Source organism: Amblyomma americanum, chromosome 4, assembly GCF_052857255.1.
Source record: "Amblyomma americanum isolate KBUSLIRL-KWMA chromosome 4, ASM5285725v1, whole genome shotgun sequence".
Taxonomy (NCBI): domain Eukaryota; kingdom Metazoa; phylum Arthropoda; class Arachnida; order Ixodida; family Ixodidae; genus Amblyomma; species Amblyomma americanum.
The window spans coordinates 196610801-196631393 of NC_135500.1; the positions used below are offsets into that span (position 1 = coordinate 196610801).

General features: G+C 44.8%; 2 protein-coding genes across 3 annotated transcripts in view; one reads left to right on the plus strand and one right to left on the minus strand.

Moving 5' to 3' along the window:
• Positions 1-6902, plus strand: part of LOC144128975 (uncharacterized) — a 24786-nt gene extending 17884 nt beyond the window's left edge. The window contains exons 11-13 of the mRNA XM_077662824.1: positions 2546-2645; positions 4869-5069; positions 6153-6902. Of these exons, the coding sequence (XP_077518950.1) occupies positions 2546-2645; positions 4869-5069; positions 6153-6661 (810 nt within the window). The 3' untranslated portion in view covers positions 6662-6902. The remainder of the gene's footprint in view (positions 1-2545; positions 2646-4868; positions 5070-6152) is intronic.
• On the minus strand, positions 6890-16163 carry LOC144128976 (uncharacterized). Of its 2 annotated transcripts, none has more exons than XM_077662825.1 (7): positions 16011-16163; positions 15456-15529; positions 15264-15290; positions 14709-14905; positions 14257-14341; positions 12832-13043; positions 6890-9446 (listed from the first exon to the last, which is right to left on the minus strand). In XM_077662825.1, exons 2-7 carry the CDS (start codon positions 15525-15527, stop codon positions 9353-9355), a joined length of 687 nt encoding a protein of 228 aa, XP_077518951.1. In that variant the 5' UTR covers positions 15528-15529; positions 16011-16163; the 3' UTR covers positions 6890-9352. The 2 variants fall into 2 exon arrangements, with proteins under 2 accessions (XP_077518951.1, XP_077518952.1); XM_077662826.1 differs by having other exon boundaries at positions 15874-16021.
• Positions 16164-20593: the final 4430 nt, after the last annotated feature.

Sequence of the window (20593 nt, forward strand, 5' to 3'; positions counted from 1 at the left end):
AATTTCACTGCTATATCTCCAGAAAATTAATTTGTATATATATATTTGTAAAAAGGCCGCAGAGTTAAAAAAATGTGCCAGAAGGCTGGTTTATCATTCGTTGCATTGTTACTGGCGTGCTACAGGTGAAGGCTTTCACAGTTTGCTTTTTTTTTTCTTTGCAAATTTTTGTTTCGAATTTTTGTAGTGCAGTGTCCATTGACATATCTAAAGTTAGAAGGAAATTTCGTCAAGAAATTTGAAAAAGAATGTCTTGACCAGCATTATGCTCCTAGAAATGCAACAAAATATATACGGGGTCTGAATCGATAAAATAGTCAGCAAGCAATCTGCTTCGCAAGGTGAGAAACTAGTTGGAACACCGAAACTGAAAAAAAAAAAAGCCGATTGTTTGAATGTTTCCCCACAATCCTGATCAATTTCAGTAAAGGCGCGGTCACACTACGGAGATGCTGATAGCATGCAGGTGGTTGGCCAGTGCCGTTATTGTCACCCGTCACTGAGAACCGAGTGGCCGGGCAGCTGCCAGCTGATGGCTTTGTCACACCAACACGATGCCTCACTGCCGGTGCCGCTAATACCGTAGCTGTCACAGACCTTACTCTGCCCCATACACAGCCGCGCGGCCCGTCTGCTTGTGCTTCCATGGCTGCTGATTTCAATATTTGCTGTTCGCATTTTCTGCCATGTGTTCAGGAAACAACTTGTGTATTCGCTAAATGAGGGCTTTAAGATAATAGAACACAGTTCAATATTTCCTGTGTTAGCACGAAGTTCCCCAAGAATGCGCCGATTATGATTGATTATGATTGGATCCCTCGCAACTGTTATCTGCACACAAACAGATGCTGTTCGTTTGCACGTCAAAGAAAATGCTACTGGTCTCTCCTTGCCTTAAAATATTTCCTTCTCTTGCACTTCATTTGTAGATTTACGTATTTATGCACTAAGTTAACACTGCAGGAAATGTTGGTGTGCGATAGCCTGCATGAGAAATGCTTGACAGTTGGGTTCTTGACACCGCATAAGATCGGTGCTTCCCGCTTATTGTATCTGCTTGCTCTGATGTGACCGATGCGTTATTCTAAATCGCATTATTCAGAAGTATGTTTGGCAACCATTTGCATTAACTAGAAAAGCCTGAATTGTTGGCCACAAGTGACGCTGACGACTGCTATCAGCCGCCTCGAATATTGCTCGACAGACCAGATCACACTGGTGCTTACTGCTTATTGTATGCACGTCTTGCGATGCAAGCAATCGCTGATTTCAGGCCATTGTGGCCAATACTACACTCGGTGACCATTTACCATCACTAAAACTTGCCAAATTGCTCTCCACAACTGCTAAAATCACTCACCTAAATCCTGCGGACTCGCTAGGCCTACTTGTCGTGGATGGGGCCAGTGCCAACTGAAGTTTAAGGATTTGGAAAATGCTCCATAGCTGGCGAGTGTTCAGATGTGAACCTGTCAAATGCAGCTACTTGTTTTTTAGAGTATGGATAAGGCAGAGAGAAGCGCAGCTGTGCAGGCCATCGCCTAGTAGGGGTGGAGTTTTCGCTCACCTGCCGATCTGCTGAGGACCAGTCGGCGAGTATTCGCCGATCGGTTTCGTCAACCTCACTGGGCTGAAAACCTGACACTACACTGATACGTGGTCGTTAGTCGTGCTGGCGTTGTCGTCGGTCTAGTGTGACAGACCAGTGCACCAGCGATGGGATTGGCTGACTAGCCCGACCACCGACGTCACAGCTGTGTTGGCGTCGCATCTGCCTAGTGTGACCGGTCCTTAATGAAACTTCGGGACAGCATAAAAAAAAAAAAGCGAGGATTGAACAGTTGTAAAAAGAAATTTTTTTTTGCCATTTTTGGGGATTTCAAAGCCACGTCTCTTTCAGGCATTTTCTTTAATGTGAGGTTCATTTTATCATGCGTTCACTGTAGTGTTGCAAAAGGCAGGTGGTCGTTGGCTTGAAATCGTCGCATCATACCTTTTATGAGTAAGATGCAAACATCAGTGCTATTGTAGCAGACATCATGCGTTTCCTGCGTGATTTTTCATGACAGCATTTCCAATATGGAGTGTTTGTTTCAGTGCAGGAGGACAAGGAGTAGTGTGAGACTTCATTCATAAATATTTGATGTAGGGCAAAGGTAGTGCGAGTCGTCAGCGATAGCAGCTTGCTTTGTCATCAGCAGCGCTTAATGTACAACCTTGCAAACATACCAAGTTGCTCTAATTTTCATTTTAGAATGAGAGGTCAGTTTTTAACAGGCCCAGTAGGTCTGCTTGCGCTGCGTCATAGCATTACTTTGCCTGTCGCGCTTGCGAGACCATCATACCGGTGTTCCATAAAACATGATGAAGCAAGATACAATCTTTGGTCTTTGAGAACTTGCTCACGCCTTCTGCTGAAGTTATTCTAAGTGCATTACTTATACAATCATTACTGTCCAACATCTCTGCGACACTGATGAGCATCTCAACGACAGCATCTGACGGTGCACTTGTTCTAAGCGCATCATTTGTTCACTGTCCACAGCGCCACTGTCTGCCTAGGGGCTTTGCAGATGCTGTCAAATGGGCCACCGGTCACTCAGAACAACAACGGCGCAGATACACTGGCGAAGACGGCAGGAAAGGTCAGTACAAAGGTGCTTGCAAGCCACTGCTGCGAGCAACTTTTTCTACCTGTTTCTTGCTAGTATCGGGCAGTACTCTGTTCATTGCTGCGTGCTGCTTGTCATTGAACCCTGCTTGCTGCTGAAATGCCCACAACTGTGGTTGAACCTGCTTACTCTAAAAAACGTGCACCTGACCTTCTGGTATGCAGCTCCCCCCTCAGCTATCACAAAATTATCAGATCGCGCCTTTTGAAGCAAACAGTGCTAAACATGGGCAACACGAACACAGAAATGCAACTCAATTTTGTTGGTGGCGGATAGATTGAAACAGGTAGATGGATGGATGGATGGTTATGTAATATGATACTTCCAACTATTGCATAAAAATCTGTATAAACTTTTCTTTCTCCCCCACTTAATGAACCCTCCCGCAAATTGGTGTTAACTTTTTTGTAAAAAGTGAGTTGATTATGCGAGTTAATGTGGTATTTATGTGCGTACCAGTGTCCAGCTTTCGTCATGCAAGCATAGGAGTGCTTGCATCTGAGTGCATTCTTCAAGATTAGATAAAAAGGATAGTGTGATGATAGACAGTAAGTAGACAGTAAGCTACGCATTGCACGCATGTGCTGCATCAGGCATGTCATTGTACCTTCTAGCTAGCTTGCAAGCGGTGATAAGATTACAGGAATAGTTTTGCAGGCAGCTCCAGTGAAGGATGTCCTGAGACGGATTAAGATCAAATAGACCAGCAAAACTTGGTAGTGAGAACAGAATGCAGATTCTGCTTGTTTTGTAATTCTAGGGTGTTATAAAAGAAAAAAAAACTTTTACTCGCATGTTTCACGCTGTCTGCTACGCCAGACCAGACAGGGACGCGACATGAAGAGGAGAAACACTGGATTTTCTCCACGCGTGCATAAGGGCAAGGTGGCGAAGCATCTACGAACTACAACGATGCACTTAGAAACGCTGCAACAGCCAGCCGCTGTGGTGGCTTGCCCACAATACTGAAGCGTAATGGGGCAAAGCATCTGAAAATGACAGATATTTTGGTTACTTTCATCACTGCCGTCAACAGACCGGATGTGTTATGAAGTTCCTTCAGTGCTTAAGATAGCGTGAACGCAGACTGATTCTGCGAGCACTAGAAAAGGATCTGTTGAGATCTTGTGCAAGAATTGCTAATCTACATTTTTACGAAGTGAAATTGTTGATAAATGTCTTTGTAGTACCTCATTCAACAGTTACATCTCTGAAAATTGGGCAGTTTGGATCATACGCTGTCCCGATAAATACGTTTTTTCCTGCAGTTTCTTAAAAAAATATATCAGCGAGGTTTTACTGGTGTTTAATGAGGTAGAAGCTTGTCAAAACACCGATGTGTCCACCAGTTGCAGAATTGCATGCAACCGTGCAAACACAGTTAGGGTTTTGCTTTCATCACAATTTCAGAATGCTGTGCTGTCATTTGTGCCAGCCACTGTTTTAGCCAGCAATTCAGCTTCGAATTGCTATAAAACGACTGCTGGGCAAGAGACAAGCCTCAGCCAACACGTCTGTAAATATTGCCGCGAATCTTTGTACTGTTTGCTTGTACTGTAATCTTTGTACTGTTTGCTTGTTCATGAGATACAACCAGACTTCCATCTTCAGTGGTAGCAGCTGTGTGCAATTGCTTCCATTTTGTTCCAGATACGTTGTAGTTGGTTTGGTGCCATATCTCAATGATTCCTTGACAGCGCGCGAGTAAACCGAATAGAGTTTCTTTTGGAAGCCTCTTCACTGTCTTCCGGACTGCCGTTGCCATTGCGTGACAATATTTTCTGGGTATTCCTTGCCATCACTTTTATTCAATATTGTGAAGATGTCTGGCAGTAGTTGCATAAAAGTTGCCATAATATTGAGACATATTAATCCTTTGTTTTTGTGTCCCGTGCGACAAAAATCTCACCTGGTAACACTGTAGTGTAGTTGTGAAAAAGCCGGTGATGGTGATGCTGCTCTACCAAATGTTGCTCTTCTCTGAATTGCAAGAGCTCTGTTTTCAGTGAAAGTAGCTTCTTTTATCTGGGCCAACTTGGGTGTCTTAGTGACATAGCTTGGTGCATGCATGCAGCATTCAAAAGTATGTTTCAGATTAGCTTAGTTACAACAAAGTATGGGTCATAGTATGACATGTTTCTACATAGCCATTTGTTGTTGCCAGTGAAATTTGTGCGTGTTTTTACTGCTGTACAGGAAACAACAGGTTCTGTGAGCATGACAATGCAAGCCGTGGACCCTACCGAATGAATGCAGACAGGACACATTTTAGGGAGCCGAGGGGCACATCCCACAGGGGTGAATTCTCGGAAAAGCGGGCCCGGCAGGAAGACTCCTTGCTCTACATCGGGGAACACCAACGTGCCAAGAAAAACTCCGTTAAAAGGTTCTCTGCCGGTGAGCTACTCAGTATATTGCAAGCTATGGTGCACATCTTTTCAAAACATTCTTCAGAAACAGCTTTACATTCTAAATGGTGCCTATTTTTCTGGCAGCATTCCAAAGCATTTCACATTCAGCATGACACCGGCTACCTAAGGTCACCTAGTGAAATCAGTAGACGCCACCTGCGTAACTGAAACAGTTATTGTTGCTTGTTTTGATGCAGGGTGCAGTCATGCCACATTCTTGCCATTTTTCCCTTACTGTAGTTTCTAAAATACTAGTATGGTTATCACTTTTGGCAACATTGATTGCCACAGCACTGCACTCCATTTCGTACATCAGATGCAACGCTATGAAAGGTATGGAAGTAGTCCACTGAAGGGAGGTGTGCATACACCTAGCAGGTGTCCATGGGTCGGCCATTTAAAATCGACAGCTGCACATCGATGCAAATGCAATTAAGAGGAGCAGTCTGAATTCAAACAGATAGTTCTCACAGCTGACAAATACGTCAGCACCACATGTAGGTCGACTCCCCGAATTTCCAATGGCAATTTTAGCAGAAAGTGGACACAGCTCTGTTGAGTCTGACAAAGCTTCAATGCACTCTTATTTTATGTAATGGCCTTGTGTGTTAAAAAAACATTATTTTAAAAATGCTTATATTTAAAGTCCTCTTTTTTTTTGCCAGCGAGGGGAACGAGTTGCAGGGGCGACTTATACGCCGCAATGCACTGTATACTTTCCGCGTTATGACTAATGTAGACCTTTTTAGGGCATGTTTGCGAAATCTCTGCGTAATTTGCTTACCCCCCTTTTTAAACCCTTAATTTCAGGAAAAAGGGTGCACAAACTGTGCGAGTATATAGAGTACTTTTTTTTTTTTCAATTTCCCATGACAGAGTGCAAAAGTAAATATACATGCATGCTAGCATTTTTTTACTTCCACAACAAAAAAAAAATAATCTGGCATTGCAACTGCTGCAGCAGCAGTGGACAATTAAAAAGCTGTGCTGTGCATGCCTTCTTTTGAGAGCCTTATTTGCCGATGCCCTTTCAAAGTAGCAATGAGTAGTGGCGCTTTGTGTTTTGCAGCTCCTGGTCCTGATGGCACTTGCAATGGCAGTGAACGCCAGTGGAACTCGCCTGAGAAAAAAAAAGAGGGCAAGAAGCCAAGCGATGTCCCTGTGAGTGAGCCAGTTCTGAACGGCCACAAGCATCCGAGTGACAGCGAGCCTCTTGTGCAGCAGTGCACTGAAGTTGCTGTGGAAGCAGTCAACGGAAAGCATGACCAGGTCCTGAATGGAAACCAGCACAACATTGCTGACATACGGTATGGACCGCTGCTTTCCCGCTGCTTGCAGCGTCCACAGCCCTCCAGTGTACCTGAGGAAAACGCAGCAGTCTTTGGAGAAGAGGATAACTCTGGCGCCACTGAAACCACCGTTGGTATCAAAAAGGAAGTTCCAAGGTGCCATAGAAGTTGGGCGGATCGTCCAATAGACAGCACGATGAAAACGACCATTCGGCCAGCTGAATTGACGGTTGCGAAGGTCATAGAACATGCACAGGCCAAGGATATCCTGCAGCGTCTCTCATACTAGCCAGAAATGTAATTTGTCATCAGGCACATTGTTTCTCCTGTTGCAATCGCTATGCATTAAATATTCAATGGTTATTCATAGCTATATTTTACCAACCGTGACAGCCCTGACACATGAATTTTTGTATGATAAATTGAAGACATTATCCACTTGCCATCGATTCTCCTTTCCTCATTTGTTTGTAACAGCTGATAAGCAGATGAACTGTTTCATAATAAACAAGCACTCTTCAGGAAGCCAATTCGTGGATTTATTTCTCTGCATTCTTTTCATTTATGTACACTAAAGGAGGCCAGTTACAACAGCCTCTCTGCTAATTGTGTTTGTAAATAAACTAGTGCCAGTGTTTCACTCGTGAAGATTGCACCTCCATCACAATTTAAAAATAAAATGGTCTGCACCACTGACAGTACGCTAAGTAGATGTACAGTTCAACAACACAGAATGCACCAGGTTTTACACAATCCCCAGGAGCAGTAAAAAGCTGCTTATTTGTACAAAACTCTTCACAAGGGCTTGGTGTTTCTTGCGCGACTGCAAAAAATTTCGTTCAACAATTGTCTATCTGATCCACATAGACACGGAAGCCACAAACTGATGCAGCTCCACTTGGATTTAGCATTCATTGCAGTTCACAAACACAGATGCTACCAAAATGTCTCATCCTATCAAGCAGTCAATTACATATCATTACTGAATACTATCCAAACAAATCCAATAGCAGAATTCATATCTATGAGCATTCCTTGATTAGCATTGTCTTTTTCATGGCTCCAGCTTGGGACCACAAGATCCAAAATCCCAGCCTGTTGCACCAAACTTCACAGATGGCAGACAGCTGCAGGAGGTCAGGATGAAAAGTTTTCTGGGGTAGTCTTGCTTAACGATTTACCCAGTACCGTACCAGCTGCAGCATAGTTAAAGTAGCAAACGCATCTAACTTCATTTCCACTCTGCTGTCTCATAAAAATCTGTTGCTCAGAGGTACCTCTGCATGTGTAGCTATAATTCTTTGCATCCTGTAAGAACTGGTCAATGAGTTCATCATAATACAAAACGGAACAGAAAACCACCACAATCAACGAGCGAGGCCATTAATCATTCTTGCCTTCTTGTACAGGTGCCAGAGTTTGCTGTCGGTTACCACACTGAAATGATATACTCAACTACACCTGCCAGCACGTAACACATTCCTGTCACAATAAAGCAAAGGTATGCATGTTTGCAAACAGGTGCTGAGAACTGCAATGCTCGCAATAATTGTGGCACTCTCTACCTCCCCCAGCTTCTCCCACTTGTGTAGTCATGGCAGAACAAATCTGCACCATGCTCAAAGGCACACAACAGAAGTACAACACAACATACTGATTTAACCCTCGATACAAGAGGCTGTCCGCGCCTACAACATAACTTGCCATCACTTTCAAGCACAATAACACACCATCACAGTCAACTATCAGTGGCATTTTCCAGTGTAGTTAAATTAGATAAAAATAAGCAAGTTTGTTTGAGTGCAGTGGTATAACACTCTCAGTAGAAGTGTGCCAATATTCCCGGATGAATTAACTAAAGTCCAGCTACACTCAAAAACACTGCTGGAATTTATGGATGCACATAGAGCTGCCTGTTGTAGAAGTTAAAGGAACTGTGAAATGATTTTGGTGGTCATATTCTAATGCAACAAACCTGTCAAGGTGGCCTTTGTGAGTGGACCGTATAATTGACAAATAATTTTTAAAAATTACCCCTCTCAATCAGTTGGAGTGACACCTCACCACATGTTCTTACCTGCCCCTATGACTTAAGAGTGGAGAATCTGGGCAGCCTTCTCTTAAGAGAGTGCCGAAGTAACATTGCTGGGTAGGGACGAGGCACAGTACCAACCCGTTTTATTATTTTCTGGCCCACAGGCGTTTGTATGAGTTAAGGGGGCAGAAGAGAAAGACCATCTTTAATTACTACCTCCAGAATTATTTGAAGCTAGCTTCAAATAGAGATGAAATACCAAGTGCTTGTGTCCTTTTCCCAACATTGGTAAATATTGGTTCTTGTCCCTTTAACAGACGAATGCCATAATATGGTGTCGCACACTCGGACTTGCCTTTTACAAGTAGGTTCCGAGTACATACAGTCATGTGAAAGGGGACATGGTATCCCTTGCCCAAAGCTGAGCAGTAGAATGTCACAGTGGAAGATTACTTCAATGGCAATATTTCTACACTGACGGGCATGTTCTACACAACCACGTTCATGGTTACATGTGCAACCTGCACGAAGGAAATGTAGCCCTTGAACACTGTGCAATTGCCCATATTCGGCATATTTTACAACGGCTTGTTTCACAATAAAACCTAACTTTGCCAACTCAAGAACAATTGTACTGCAGTTGCCAACAAACATGTAAGTATGAGTGTGCAAATAAAATCAGTTCACTGTAAGTGACTCGTAATGAAGCTGCCAGCGAAGTGTCTCATTGTTAACTTGTTGATGTGGCTCATCGCTAAGTTCAGGTGACCAAAGAGGACCGAAACCCACGCAAGGTTCCGCATATTGTCTGCTGTTGCCAACCTCCTGCCTGCCTCAAGGACACAGGTGCCTGTGAAAGTAGACTTGGGGCGGTGGGCCGTGGTGATGTGGCTGATTGCTGCATTGTGTCCCCGAAGGAGGTTTTATCTACAGAGCGCAGCTCTGTTAGAGGTTGGGCAGTATGTCTGGGTGGACGTACTTCACCAGATCGTCTTGGCTGCCGATAAACACCACCTTCTTGGCTGTGACCTCATTGAGCCTGGAAACAAAAAGAGAATCTCCCATTTCCTTCACTTTCAGGGCCAGAGGAAGAAAGCAATAACCCATTTTACCCTGCAGAGTGCCAAGAACAAAAACCATTGAATCTGGCCACCAAATATTGCCGAATTAACTACCCACAACCTTCTTGCTCACCCAAACTGCCTGACTGGATCCCACTAAAGCCAGGGCTTGCCACTAATAGAGCAAACCAGTAAACAGTCGACCAGTCAACAATGCCTGGCAGTAGAAAATGCTTCATGTGCATCATGCGATTTCAAAATCGCAAGATGTGGCCACTTTTGTTAGGAGGACAGCTGGTTGCTGCTCAAGTACACTAAATGGTAATAAATCAAAGTTGTGGCTCAGTGGTTGGGGCGGTCGGCTACTGAGCCGGAGTACCCAGATTTGAATTCGGTGATGGCGGCCCCCCGCCGCGGTGGCTCAGTGGTTAGGGCACTCGACTACTGATCCGGAGTTCCCGGGTTCGAACCCGACCGCGGCGGCTGCGTTTTTATGGAGGAAAAACGCTAAGGCGCCCGTGTGCTGTGGGATGTCAGTGCACGATAAAGATCCCCAGGTGGTCGAAATTATTCCGGAGCCCTCCACTATGGCACCTCTTCCTTCCTTTCTGCTTTCACTCCCTCCTTTATCCCTTCCCTTTTGGCACAGTTCAGGTGTCCAATGATATATAAGACAGATACTGCACCATTTCCTTTCCCTTAAAACAAATTATTATTATTATTATTGGCGGCGGCCATGTTTCGATAGAGGCGAAACAGAAAAGGCGCCCCTGTGCTGTGTGATGTCAGTGCAGGCTAAAGATCCCCAGATGGTCGAAATTATTCCAGAGCCCTCCAATACGGCACCTCTCTCTCCCTTTCTTCTTTCACTCCCTCCTCTAGCCCTTCCTTAAGTTCGGGTTTCCACTGAGATAGGTGGGATGATTACTGCCCCATTTCCTTTCCTTAAAAACCAATTTTCATTTTCTTATCAAAGTTCAAAGCACCACTCCTGAAAGTTGACGTTTCCTTGGCACTTAATTCCATGAACACATACCTCAAGCCACACGACAGACAATTACAAAGTCCATTACCAAAAGTAGTTTCCTGTGGGAAGCAAAACGAGGGTTTTCCTTTCCATACCTAGCTATGTTGCCCTCTATTTACTGGCTCAGGGTGGCAATCTGGGCTAGTTGGTTCATTTGCGGCAATGGGAAAAAGGAGCCCTACAGATCAAAAGACAACAGGACTGCTGACTCGCTCATTAAACTTCAGGCCTTTTCATTAGTTTCAAAGTTTCAGTACTGTAGGCGTACATAAGCAATATGCAATTGTCGCACACTTCCTCTCTTTACAACTTTAACTGCATATACTTCTCTTTACTGGGTGACAAATTATTCTCTCGCCACCTATTACTCGGGCCATTGGGCCATGGTCTGTTGTCTCCCACACAAGTCGACAGCATGCACTATTGCACACGTGGTGCAGTTACGTCATGATTTGCTATTTTGGAATGCACGTAGGGTTGTGTTGTCCTCCTGCACATCGCTTAATGCAGAAGCAAAGCCAAATGTTTTCGACAATTACTACTCTTGTTGCAGTGCATTTTTGACATCAACTGTGTTGTTAGCAACTCAAGCACATCAATAACCATGAAGGCGCAGCAATAGAAGCCCCGTAAGTCACTGGTGCAGTGCATCTGACAATACACTACTCTCTACCTGCAATTTTATATCACACTTTATCATACGTACTAATAATAGACACTAACCCACTTCCGGCATAACACACAACTATAAGCAGTTTCGTACAATGCAACATCATTCTTAAGGAAGGATGGTAGGTTAAATCGACCAAAAATTAATACGCACTGTGAGGAGCAGAACTGTGCAGTGGCGAGCGCACAGGAATGCTCCAAGCTCTTTAAGCATGGTGCCAAAAGCCGCACTTCCCGGTTTTTAAAAATGGCGCATACAAGCGTTTGTTTACGTTTTCCTTTTTTTTCTAATCTATATGCATTTCTTCATGAGAAATGTGGGTGCTTTGTGAAATATATTCAGTTTCCAAGATTGTGGGTGCTGTGTAAAACATACTCAGTTTCTAAGTGTTATTAGTTCTCACTGCAAATTTTTCCTGTAGGGCACTTTTCTAGTGCATTGAAGCCTAGTGGTCGCTGCTTTGCTTTTCCGATCATTTCGCCGCTTTTCAAGGTGGCCACGAAATGGACGAGGAAGAGAAAGTTCTGAGGCAACCAATTTATGAAGGAAGATACAAGCAAAGAGATAAATTGTGGGGCGTGCCCTAAGGGAGCGTCATGGTGAGGTAAAACTGTAGCCTCAATGAGGGCAATCCTGAGGTATATTTCTACAAAACAGCCTCCCAACAGCTGTTTTAGAAGCAATTAAGCCAGTGTTTCAAGCACAGTTGTCACCAGGATTTTGAGCAAGTGGCTCCACGGCAGGACATACAGGACACCAATAAGTCATTAAACCAGTTGACCTAGTGCCGCTGGCCCAAAACATTTGTTGTAGCAGACATCGTGAATATTGCCACTTGCGATGCTGTGGCTTACTACAGAGATGAGAAAGAAGCATGAAGTTTTTTTTGAAAACGCATAGCATCACATCCGGAGTATTCTGCCAAATAGCATTCAACCGGCTTGATACGGAGTACATTGAGAAAGCAGTCCCACAGCTCCTCGGAAAGTTAGAAACGACACGGAAAAAAAGACAAAACTGCATAAAGATTTTGAGGACGTTACCCAAAAAAAGCAATGAAGTGTGTGTATTCTCTTGGCGCCTTATGAAACATTGCAGTAAATGTAAATTTACTGCAATTTATCTTCTAAGCTCTCTCTAACAATTCATGACATGTCAGCGTAATATTTTTTTTCCTGCACAGTGCATATAGAAACGTCATTTGTTTATGTTTAGTCCTAGGCCCCTAACACGTAGAATTTGCATGCAAAATTTAATGGGCACAATATTCTTTTTTACTAAAAAAAGGTACATTTAAATCTGTAATTCGGCCTAAACTTAGACACTCAACTACGAAAAGGGTCATAAATACTGCAATAGACAAAATACCTGGTGTTAATGCAACAAGCACTACTAATCAACACACAAAAATTTACTATAAAATATGTAGTACTTCTTTAGATAAGGCTGAAAGCAAGATGACTCAATTACCCTAGCATCCCCCTTAAATGGCGACAATCTCAACTTTTAACCATCTTGAATCATTTCAAGCCATTCTGGAATAGTCGGTGGCCATAGGTTAGATCATCTTAAACAGTTTCAAGCTAATATGAACTAGTCTGGTGCCAGACATGCGCAGCTACAGCATGTTTCTGATGTTAAACAGCACACTCAACCATGCACTTACCATCCACGGATGACAGCCCAGCACCCAGAGAAAATTGTGGGCGAGTTTAGGACGAGACAGATACCGAGCCGCTCAGGGTAATGTTTGCTAAGCAGCCAGATGAGGTTTTTGATAAGAGGATAGTCCATGCTGTTAAGACCAAAATCCTTAAGGTCAAAGATGATGCACAGGTTGTCTACAACTTCCTCGAAGCATTTCTTACATGCCTCCTCCTGCGCACATGAAAGGCACACGCTGTAGTGAGAGACTGCATGTGGTGATGGGCATTTCAACACAGCGGTGCCTCGCCAAGAAGCCACTGATGAATAAACAAAAAAACATTGTTTTTCTATACCAATGACCACATGTATGCACAAAAGATAACATTTTTCAGCAAGACAAAGTAATAATAGCAGAAGCACTGCAAGGCTATGACATTTGCATGCTCTGGTATCTGATATCACAGTTACATTTTTTAGGCAATTCAAAACTTAAGAAGGCAACAAATTATTTTCACTGAGACACTGGCTAGAAATTACCGTGGTCAACCAGGTAAATCTGGTGCAGAATGAGGACCGCTCTTAGCGAACTTCAATGATGAATAACTTGCATTATTCTTAATGCTGCACAACTTTAGCATTGTTTCCACACATGCAGACATTTTTCTAAACCAGCAAGAGCGATAGTGAATTGCAGTTGACCTTGCGTGTGACATGTGATGGGGCTTATTCTGCTTTTAGCACACAGTACCTCCTTCAGGAGTATGAGGGCTTGCCTTCTTATGAAAGCTTTGGGCTGATTAAGCAATGTTTCCCAGTAATTCCTCATTAATGCCCGGCTCACTCCTAGTCATTAAACGGTGCCTACATGTTGTTACGCAACATTACATGATAGCAGATTCCCTTTAAAGTACCATCTTATTACAGTGGATTTCTGTTAGTCACCTTTTTCTCTTGTCAAAGCTTATTTATGGTTTCCTTCTTGATATGGTCCACATTACCCAGCCACCACTCCTTCAAAAACACTTAACGGAAATCAAGCAATTTGTACAAGCCTGTAGTTTGGCACACAGACATCAATCATTATTACTGTACAAAATGAACACCACTGCACAATTTTAGGTGGGTCAAGGATGGAGTGCAGGGGATACCCTCACATTAACATGTAGACAAAAAATGCAAATACCTCTTTCTTGTTAACAATAAGAATTGCCTATAACTAGAAGATATCAAAAACTTTCTCGGTGACATCACAAATATTTTCACAGCTTCATATCCCGCAAATAGTTCCGCCAATCAACACACAAAATTATCAAGTACAAAGTGTACTTAACAAACAACGAAGACATTCAGTTACAGTGAGTGACGTGTTAGCATATTTTATGTCTGGCAGTAAAGAGAAACAACTATGTAGCAAAACTGTAAAACAAAAAGAGCACAGCCATACCAAGATGAAGACGATGAACCTGGTCAGTTCGTCTATGTCCCGTTCTTGGACATTATGCTTGCAAGCAGGAATATAGATGACAGGCCTGAACATGAGAATCAGTGCACACAGATTAACCAGCATGAAGCCTTGATCAATAACAATTAAATTGCTTACTTATACTGTTGCAGCTTTATCACTACCAAAGTAGAGAAAACTCAACGAATTAATATAAACACAAGAATAAGTCCACACGTGAAATGAAGCAAGTGTAACAATGGCCGACACCTTCCAGCTACTCTGGAGCGACTGAAATATAAGTTCTGATTCAGAGCACTGCATCAAAAAGGAAGCACAGCTTTGAGGTATTTGTAAATTTGGTACGTAGCAGGCCTTAGCCCACAAACAAAATCTTCAAGAGGCAGTTTGCAGCCCTGAGATATGCTTTAAAGGAAACTGACGCAATCACGCACCTGCCATAGAAGTCCCGGTTGGGAAGAACCATGGCTTTCTTGGTTTCTATGTTTCTTTTGATATCTGGGTCACTGGAACTGATTTTCTTAACACCGTATTCTGTACGCCACTTGTTGCACTTGAGAATCGCCTGGAAAGCTGCATCAACGGTTCGAAAGGCTCTCAGGAACCTTCTGATGGAGTAGTCGTTGTGATACTGAAAAACATTGGGGGTTATTTAAGTACAGACTCTTCAAATGCAACACCACTATAAATGGCACAACGAACAGATTAATTTTTATCAACAGCATAGTTGGTCGGAAAATTCCTGTTTACCACACCAGTGGCACCTGGAGGGATCAGAATAGACATCTAATCGTTAATTTTTTATTTAATTTGCAAGGAAAGGATTCAGACTCGCAATGCACTCACTAAAATGGCCTTCAGACTTACAATGCAGTCACTGAAATGGTCTTCAGAGTTGCAATGCACTCACTTAAATGATCCCACGCCACACGAAAGCTAAAACGGCACAGAAGCTGCTACAATGACAAAACTACTACGATTGCGCTTACCTGCTCTGGGTCTGCGTCAAATATCATCTGAAACAACACAAGAAGACACATTAAAGCTTCCCATCATCGCAAAAGTAGAAGTGACGTCGCGTTGACGTTTTACAAGGTTACCGCGTCGGAACTCAACAATTGAGCCGACCGGCACTTGTAAGGTATTCGTAAACGGTAGCTCGTTCATCACATTCAACTCACTTTCAGTCGTTTCTTGAGTTCTTCGAAATCCTCTTCCGATACTGGTGACGGCGTTGAATCCTGGTCTGCCATTGCTATTGACATAAAGACGATCAAACGTCAATGATTCGTCGTGAAACCGAAAGCACAGGGATGCAATCGATATCGCGTTTTCTCCGACGTTGTTAAGTACAGATGACCACAATATGGAAAACTGAAAAAAGCAGGCATTTAGCAACTTGTTGCGTGATCACTCCAAAGAGGATTTTGAGAGGAAATGTTACGGCTAGCCCAAGGAACCGAAGCAACAAGTTAGCTAAGCAAGCAGCTTTCCCACACTACTCTCAGAGGCGTTTCCCCGGACCCGTAGCTTGCCCTCACTCTTTTACAATATTCAACTTAATAACAACCAAATCCAGGCCAAAAACAGCAGGAATACCCAAGACTTATCAATGAAAAGATCAAACGTATGGTTTGAGCAGAAAGGCGTGGGTATGGGGAAACAAGAAGCAACCCAGAACAAAAAAAAACTGCGTTTAACGAAATGGACGAGGTGTCTGGAGCTTCCCGAGTTACCTTCGATAACTGTGTCGAGTGTTTGGGCCGGAAATTAAGTGGTACAATCGCTTATCATCGTTAAGCAGACCGGAAAACCCAGGCTGGTATCAGACGTCCTGCAGCCGCGATTCAACGGCCGCCGCTGCTCACTAGATGCCGCCAGCGACTGTTGAGAGTGCATTCCTGTGCTCTGGAGCACGCAAACTGTACACGTGTTTTTGATCTGACATCACGTCATCGTTGTGCATAACGCTCACTACAACGTTTCACAAAATTACAGTAAAGTTATAAACAAAGAACATTTTGTCTGCTAGCAAGACTGTGCAGTTACATATACGTAAAAAAAGAGAGTGATCAAGCGATCTCACCGATCTCTAATAGGTAGCCGGATGCCGCATTCCCGCTTTCCGAAGTAGGCGCAAGTGAAGCCACCAGAAGTTCGGTGTCTGCTGTGTATTTCAATGCAAAAAGTCGCGTCTTTCGCCCTTCCGTTCTCAGCTTTTCGCGTTGTTTTCGTGTAGCGTCTGCTGTAGTATCAAAGGAATAAGCAAGCTCAACGAGAGAAGTGTGTGCATTGCTTAGGAAACCTTGTAATTTCAGAGAAACCGAAGAAAACAGGCATGCAGGCCCCACAATGGCGCGGCAAAGGGGTACGCGCATTGAACACTATTTACTGATCTGGTCCTTCTCTTCCGAGCGTAATTCGGACAAGTAGTGGAATGACGATGAGTCTAGGTCATCTCAAAAAAGGCAATGGCGCGGAAATCCTGACACTCGACTCGTTATACAGCTACCACAGTTTCAGTTTCGGTTTTCTGGCGGACGATGTCGCTTCTCATCAATGGCAGGTGATGCTTATCGCTTTAGTGTGTCATTTACCTTCCAGACGGGCTTTTAATCTAACTTTATAGCACAGACACGTTTCATCTGCACAGCACGAGAGAAACGACTGACGAGAAAGCGCATGTGACAAGCGCTGTTAGGAGTCAACTGCACCAAACATCCCGAATAAAATCCCATTCAGGCATAATTTGCTACAGTACGAAACAGTACTTGATACACTCCGTCGAAAACGCAGTACCGATATACCTTTTGGAAGCGCTAATGTGAACCACCACAACACAGACGGCACCTCACCAGATTGTGTCCTCGCCTTCGCTCCGGTTCGGTCTAAACATAATTCGGTAAAATGGTCACTGCAAAGTCGGCTGCCTAATGAAGGCTTCCATCTATTCCTTCTTAAATTTATCCCTCATTGATGGTATAACTTGGGCTTAGAGCGTGACGACGCTCATCACAAAGCAGAGCAGAGTTGACGACGCTAGCGCAACGGGATGACACAGAGCTGAGCAGACGAGGCTCCGTACGTACTGTGTGTAGCGACGTTCTGTCGTCTGCTAGTGTCGTCCCATAGCGATGCAATGGACCCTTATTTTTGAAACGTCTTTCCCGAGGACTTTGCTGCTCTCCTCAGGCAGTTGACGGCGCAACAGGTAGGCATTGTCACGAAAAAAGATGAGAACGTCGAGAAGACAAGGTGCTAGGTGGAAAACGAAAACGAAAACAGAAAAACAGTGCTGAGGTCCGATTTCATGCACTGCCAAAGGCTGACTTCCGGGACATGCTGCTCAACTTCTGGTGGCTTCACTTTCGGGCGCCCGATGCGGCATCCAGTCCCCTAGTGGAGATCAGTGAGCGATCTAGCAGGGCATCAGAAACGAAACTGAAACAAATTTTGTGCCATGCAATCATTCTGAACTGAGGCAAAGTTATTGGCAGGCCTTCAAAGAACATTGTTTCGAAGCTGGAACGGAAGAACGTGGCCATTGGTTTCTATTGTTACTTGACATTTTTTTTCTTTTCCACGAGTTTCGACTATATGTACACGCAAATACGCGATGAGTAGTGGTGGCGACGATGCGTGCGGCGTAAAACTCGATGTATATATGCTGAATTAATGCAGACACGCTGTAGTTTTCCAGTAAAATTGCACGTACGTCGTTTATAACCCGAAGTTGGCTCCGATAGCCAGCGGCGGGAAACATCACTGCGTTGTTCTGAATCTCTCTGTCCGAAACAGCGTCCCTCGATTTTCTCCCCTTAATTCTTCCCTATTCTTTCTCTCATCCCCACTCCTTCATTTGTTATATCGTATTTCTTTCCTGGCCGCTTGGCTCTATGACATTGGACGGACTTCGTCTACGCGACGGTTCGAGATGGGCTCACGCCATAAACACACGCACACACACCCCACGGCTGCGGCTGTGTAACGCGGAATTCAGCTGGGCGGTGCTGCTTTCTGCCGCCAGTGGCTTGGGTGCCGATAAACACGTGATCACATTCTCAAGGATTTAGGGTTTAGAGGTGCGCGTTTGACTAATAAAATTCTTTGCCTGGGTGCTCCCCACGCAGATGGCGCGAAAAAGCACAACGGGAGCGCCCATGAAATGCTTGTACTTCTCACCAGGCTGTGTTACGGAGCTGCGATCGACACGGTAAACTTTACCTCAGGTTCCACCCCTTCGCATCGTATGCTACAACCGCAGCTGGTTTTCCGCATTTCCCTCCCCCCACCCTCTGTATGAAATTCCTTTCGGGTCCAGTTTAAGCTTCCAAACGTGGCGTGTCCCTCTTCTCCACACACCGCGCTTGCTCAACATTGCCTATAATACACGAAGAAGGCTCGAGCACGACTTTCTGTCCCAGCCGCCTACGTCACTATTGTGAGGTGGTAGTCATGGTAGGAAAAATCCAGCCAGCGCGAGGCTACACGTGCCCTGCCGTGAAAGGCGGGCGCACTCAGGCCAAGTGTTAGCGGTGAACTGTGCACATATAAAGTTTTCTAAATAAACCACCACGCTGTATGAATGCAGTGTATACTGACAGAATATATATTTAACTGCAGAGTTTTGCAAGTTGAACATAATTACAGTGCGAACACTAATTATTTTCGTAGACACAGCGCTTAAAATACAGCTGACGTTGCCACTTATTCGCCCCTGAGTTTCACCCCCTGGCCCCATAAGAAAAGCCGAAATGTCCGCTAGATTTTTTTTTACTTTTCGGAGAGAGATTCCAAGGCATGCATGCCAGATTTTTCGCGACATCACTTTTGCATCCGCACTGCATGGTTCGCGAACAATGGGTACACAAGATCCATGCTCATGCTCACATGGATTGAAATGAAACTTGGACGACGCTTAGCATTAAAGACACCACCCGCGCATGTACTTCATAGATCGCCGGGAGTCCTCATACCACTACGACGCAGCCATCGGTGGGTCTTGTGGAACCCAAGTTGCTCGTCCCAAGCTGCCCTAAGATTCATTTAAGGGAGGCTGTCTCTCTCTCTCTCTCTACCAATGAGCGCAGTGCCACGGTGGGCAGGTGGCGACAGCGCTGGATTAAGGAGGGGGGGGGGGGGGGGGATAAGGGGATAAGGGGGCTGCAGCCCAGGGCTTCAACTCGGACAGTAGGAGAAGTGGGCCCCCATATATTCTAACCTGGAACCATGGGCAACGGAACTTCGAGCGACATGTATGAAGCGAGAAAACCAGAAAGAGCAGACGACCCCCCCCCCCCCCCCCCTGCCCAATGTAACAGCACGCGTTTAGCCTGATCATTTGGGGAGAGCTTGTCGAGCTGCAAAAACAGGAATCCCGCGCCACCCCGGCGGGGCCCTCTTTCTTGCGAAGCGAGGTCCGTTTGCTTGGAAGAGTTTTCGTGGGTTCCTGTCAGTCCGTCTGTCCAGTGCTGTCTGGAGAGGAGGGGCAAGGGGGAAACGCCTAAAGCATGTAATGTGGGATGATGACCTAAATCTCCCTTGCCCCTCGTCACCACCACGCCACCCTCCGCCTCTCAAATAGTTCCGGCGCTGTCCTTCTCATAGAAAGGATGTGCTGCAGTACCCAACAGTGCCTTCCATCCGACTTTTCTTTACCGTGATGGTAATTTGGCCGGGGGAGGATGACTTCGATAGCAGATGATGATGAGTCTGATGGCAGAGTCTAGGTAGGAGAGGAAAGAAGACGTCACACGTGCTTTTGTCCGCGTGCCGTGGGGCATGGAATGTTCACTGTTCGGGCTGGGGTTGTGGAAGAGTGAAGGGGGAAGTTGGAGAGCTGGACACAAAGGCCTGTCTCCAGAGCCCATTCCTGCCTAGTGGCTGCGCACCCGCGCACCCGCTCGACGGAAAAAGTAGGCCAGACTGGCCGCCGAACTTTCCAGAAAGAAGTGGAAAAGATGACTCAGAGGCGACGGAGTGCGCGTAACTTCGCCACAAGATCCATGCTCACATGGAGTAAAAAGAAACTTGGACGACGCTTAACCAAACCATAACAGTGAGAAGCGATAGCATTAAAGATGCAACCCACCATGTGTCGTGGGGTTTCAGGACTAATCTATGCGGCAAACGCCTTTGGGACTGGGTTTCTGATCACAACCTTATGTGCTTAAATACAGGATCGGCCACTTATCTTCGCGCAAAGACTCAACCTGTTTTAGATCTCACGTTCACTAGTCCTGGCATTGGCGTAACGGATTGGTCGACTGTTGATTGCGGCACCACAAGTGACCATATACCTATTCATTTTGATATCGTA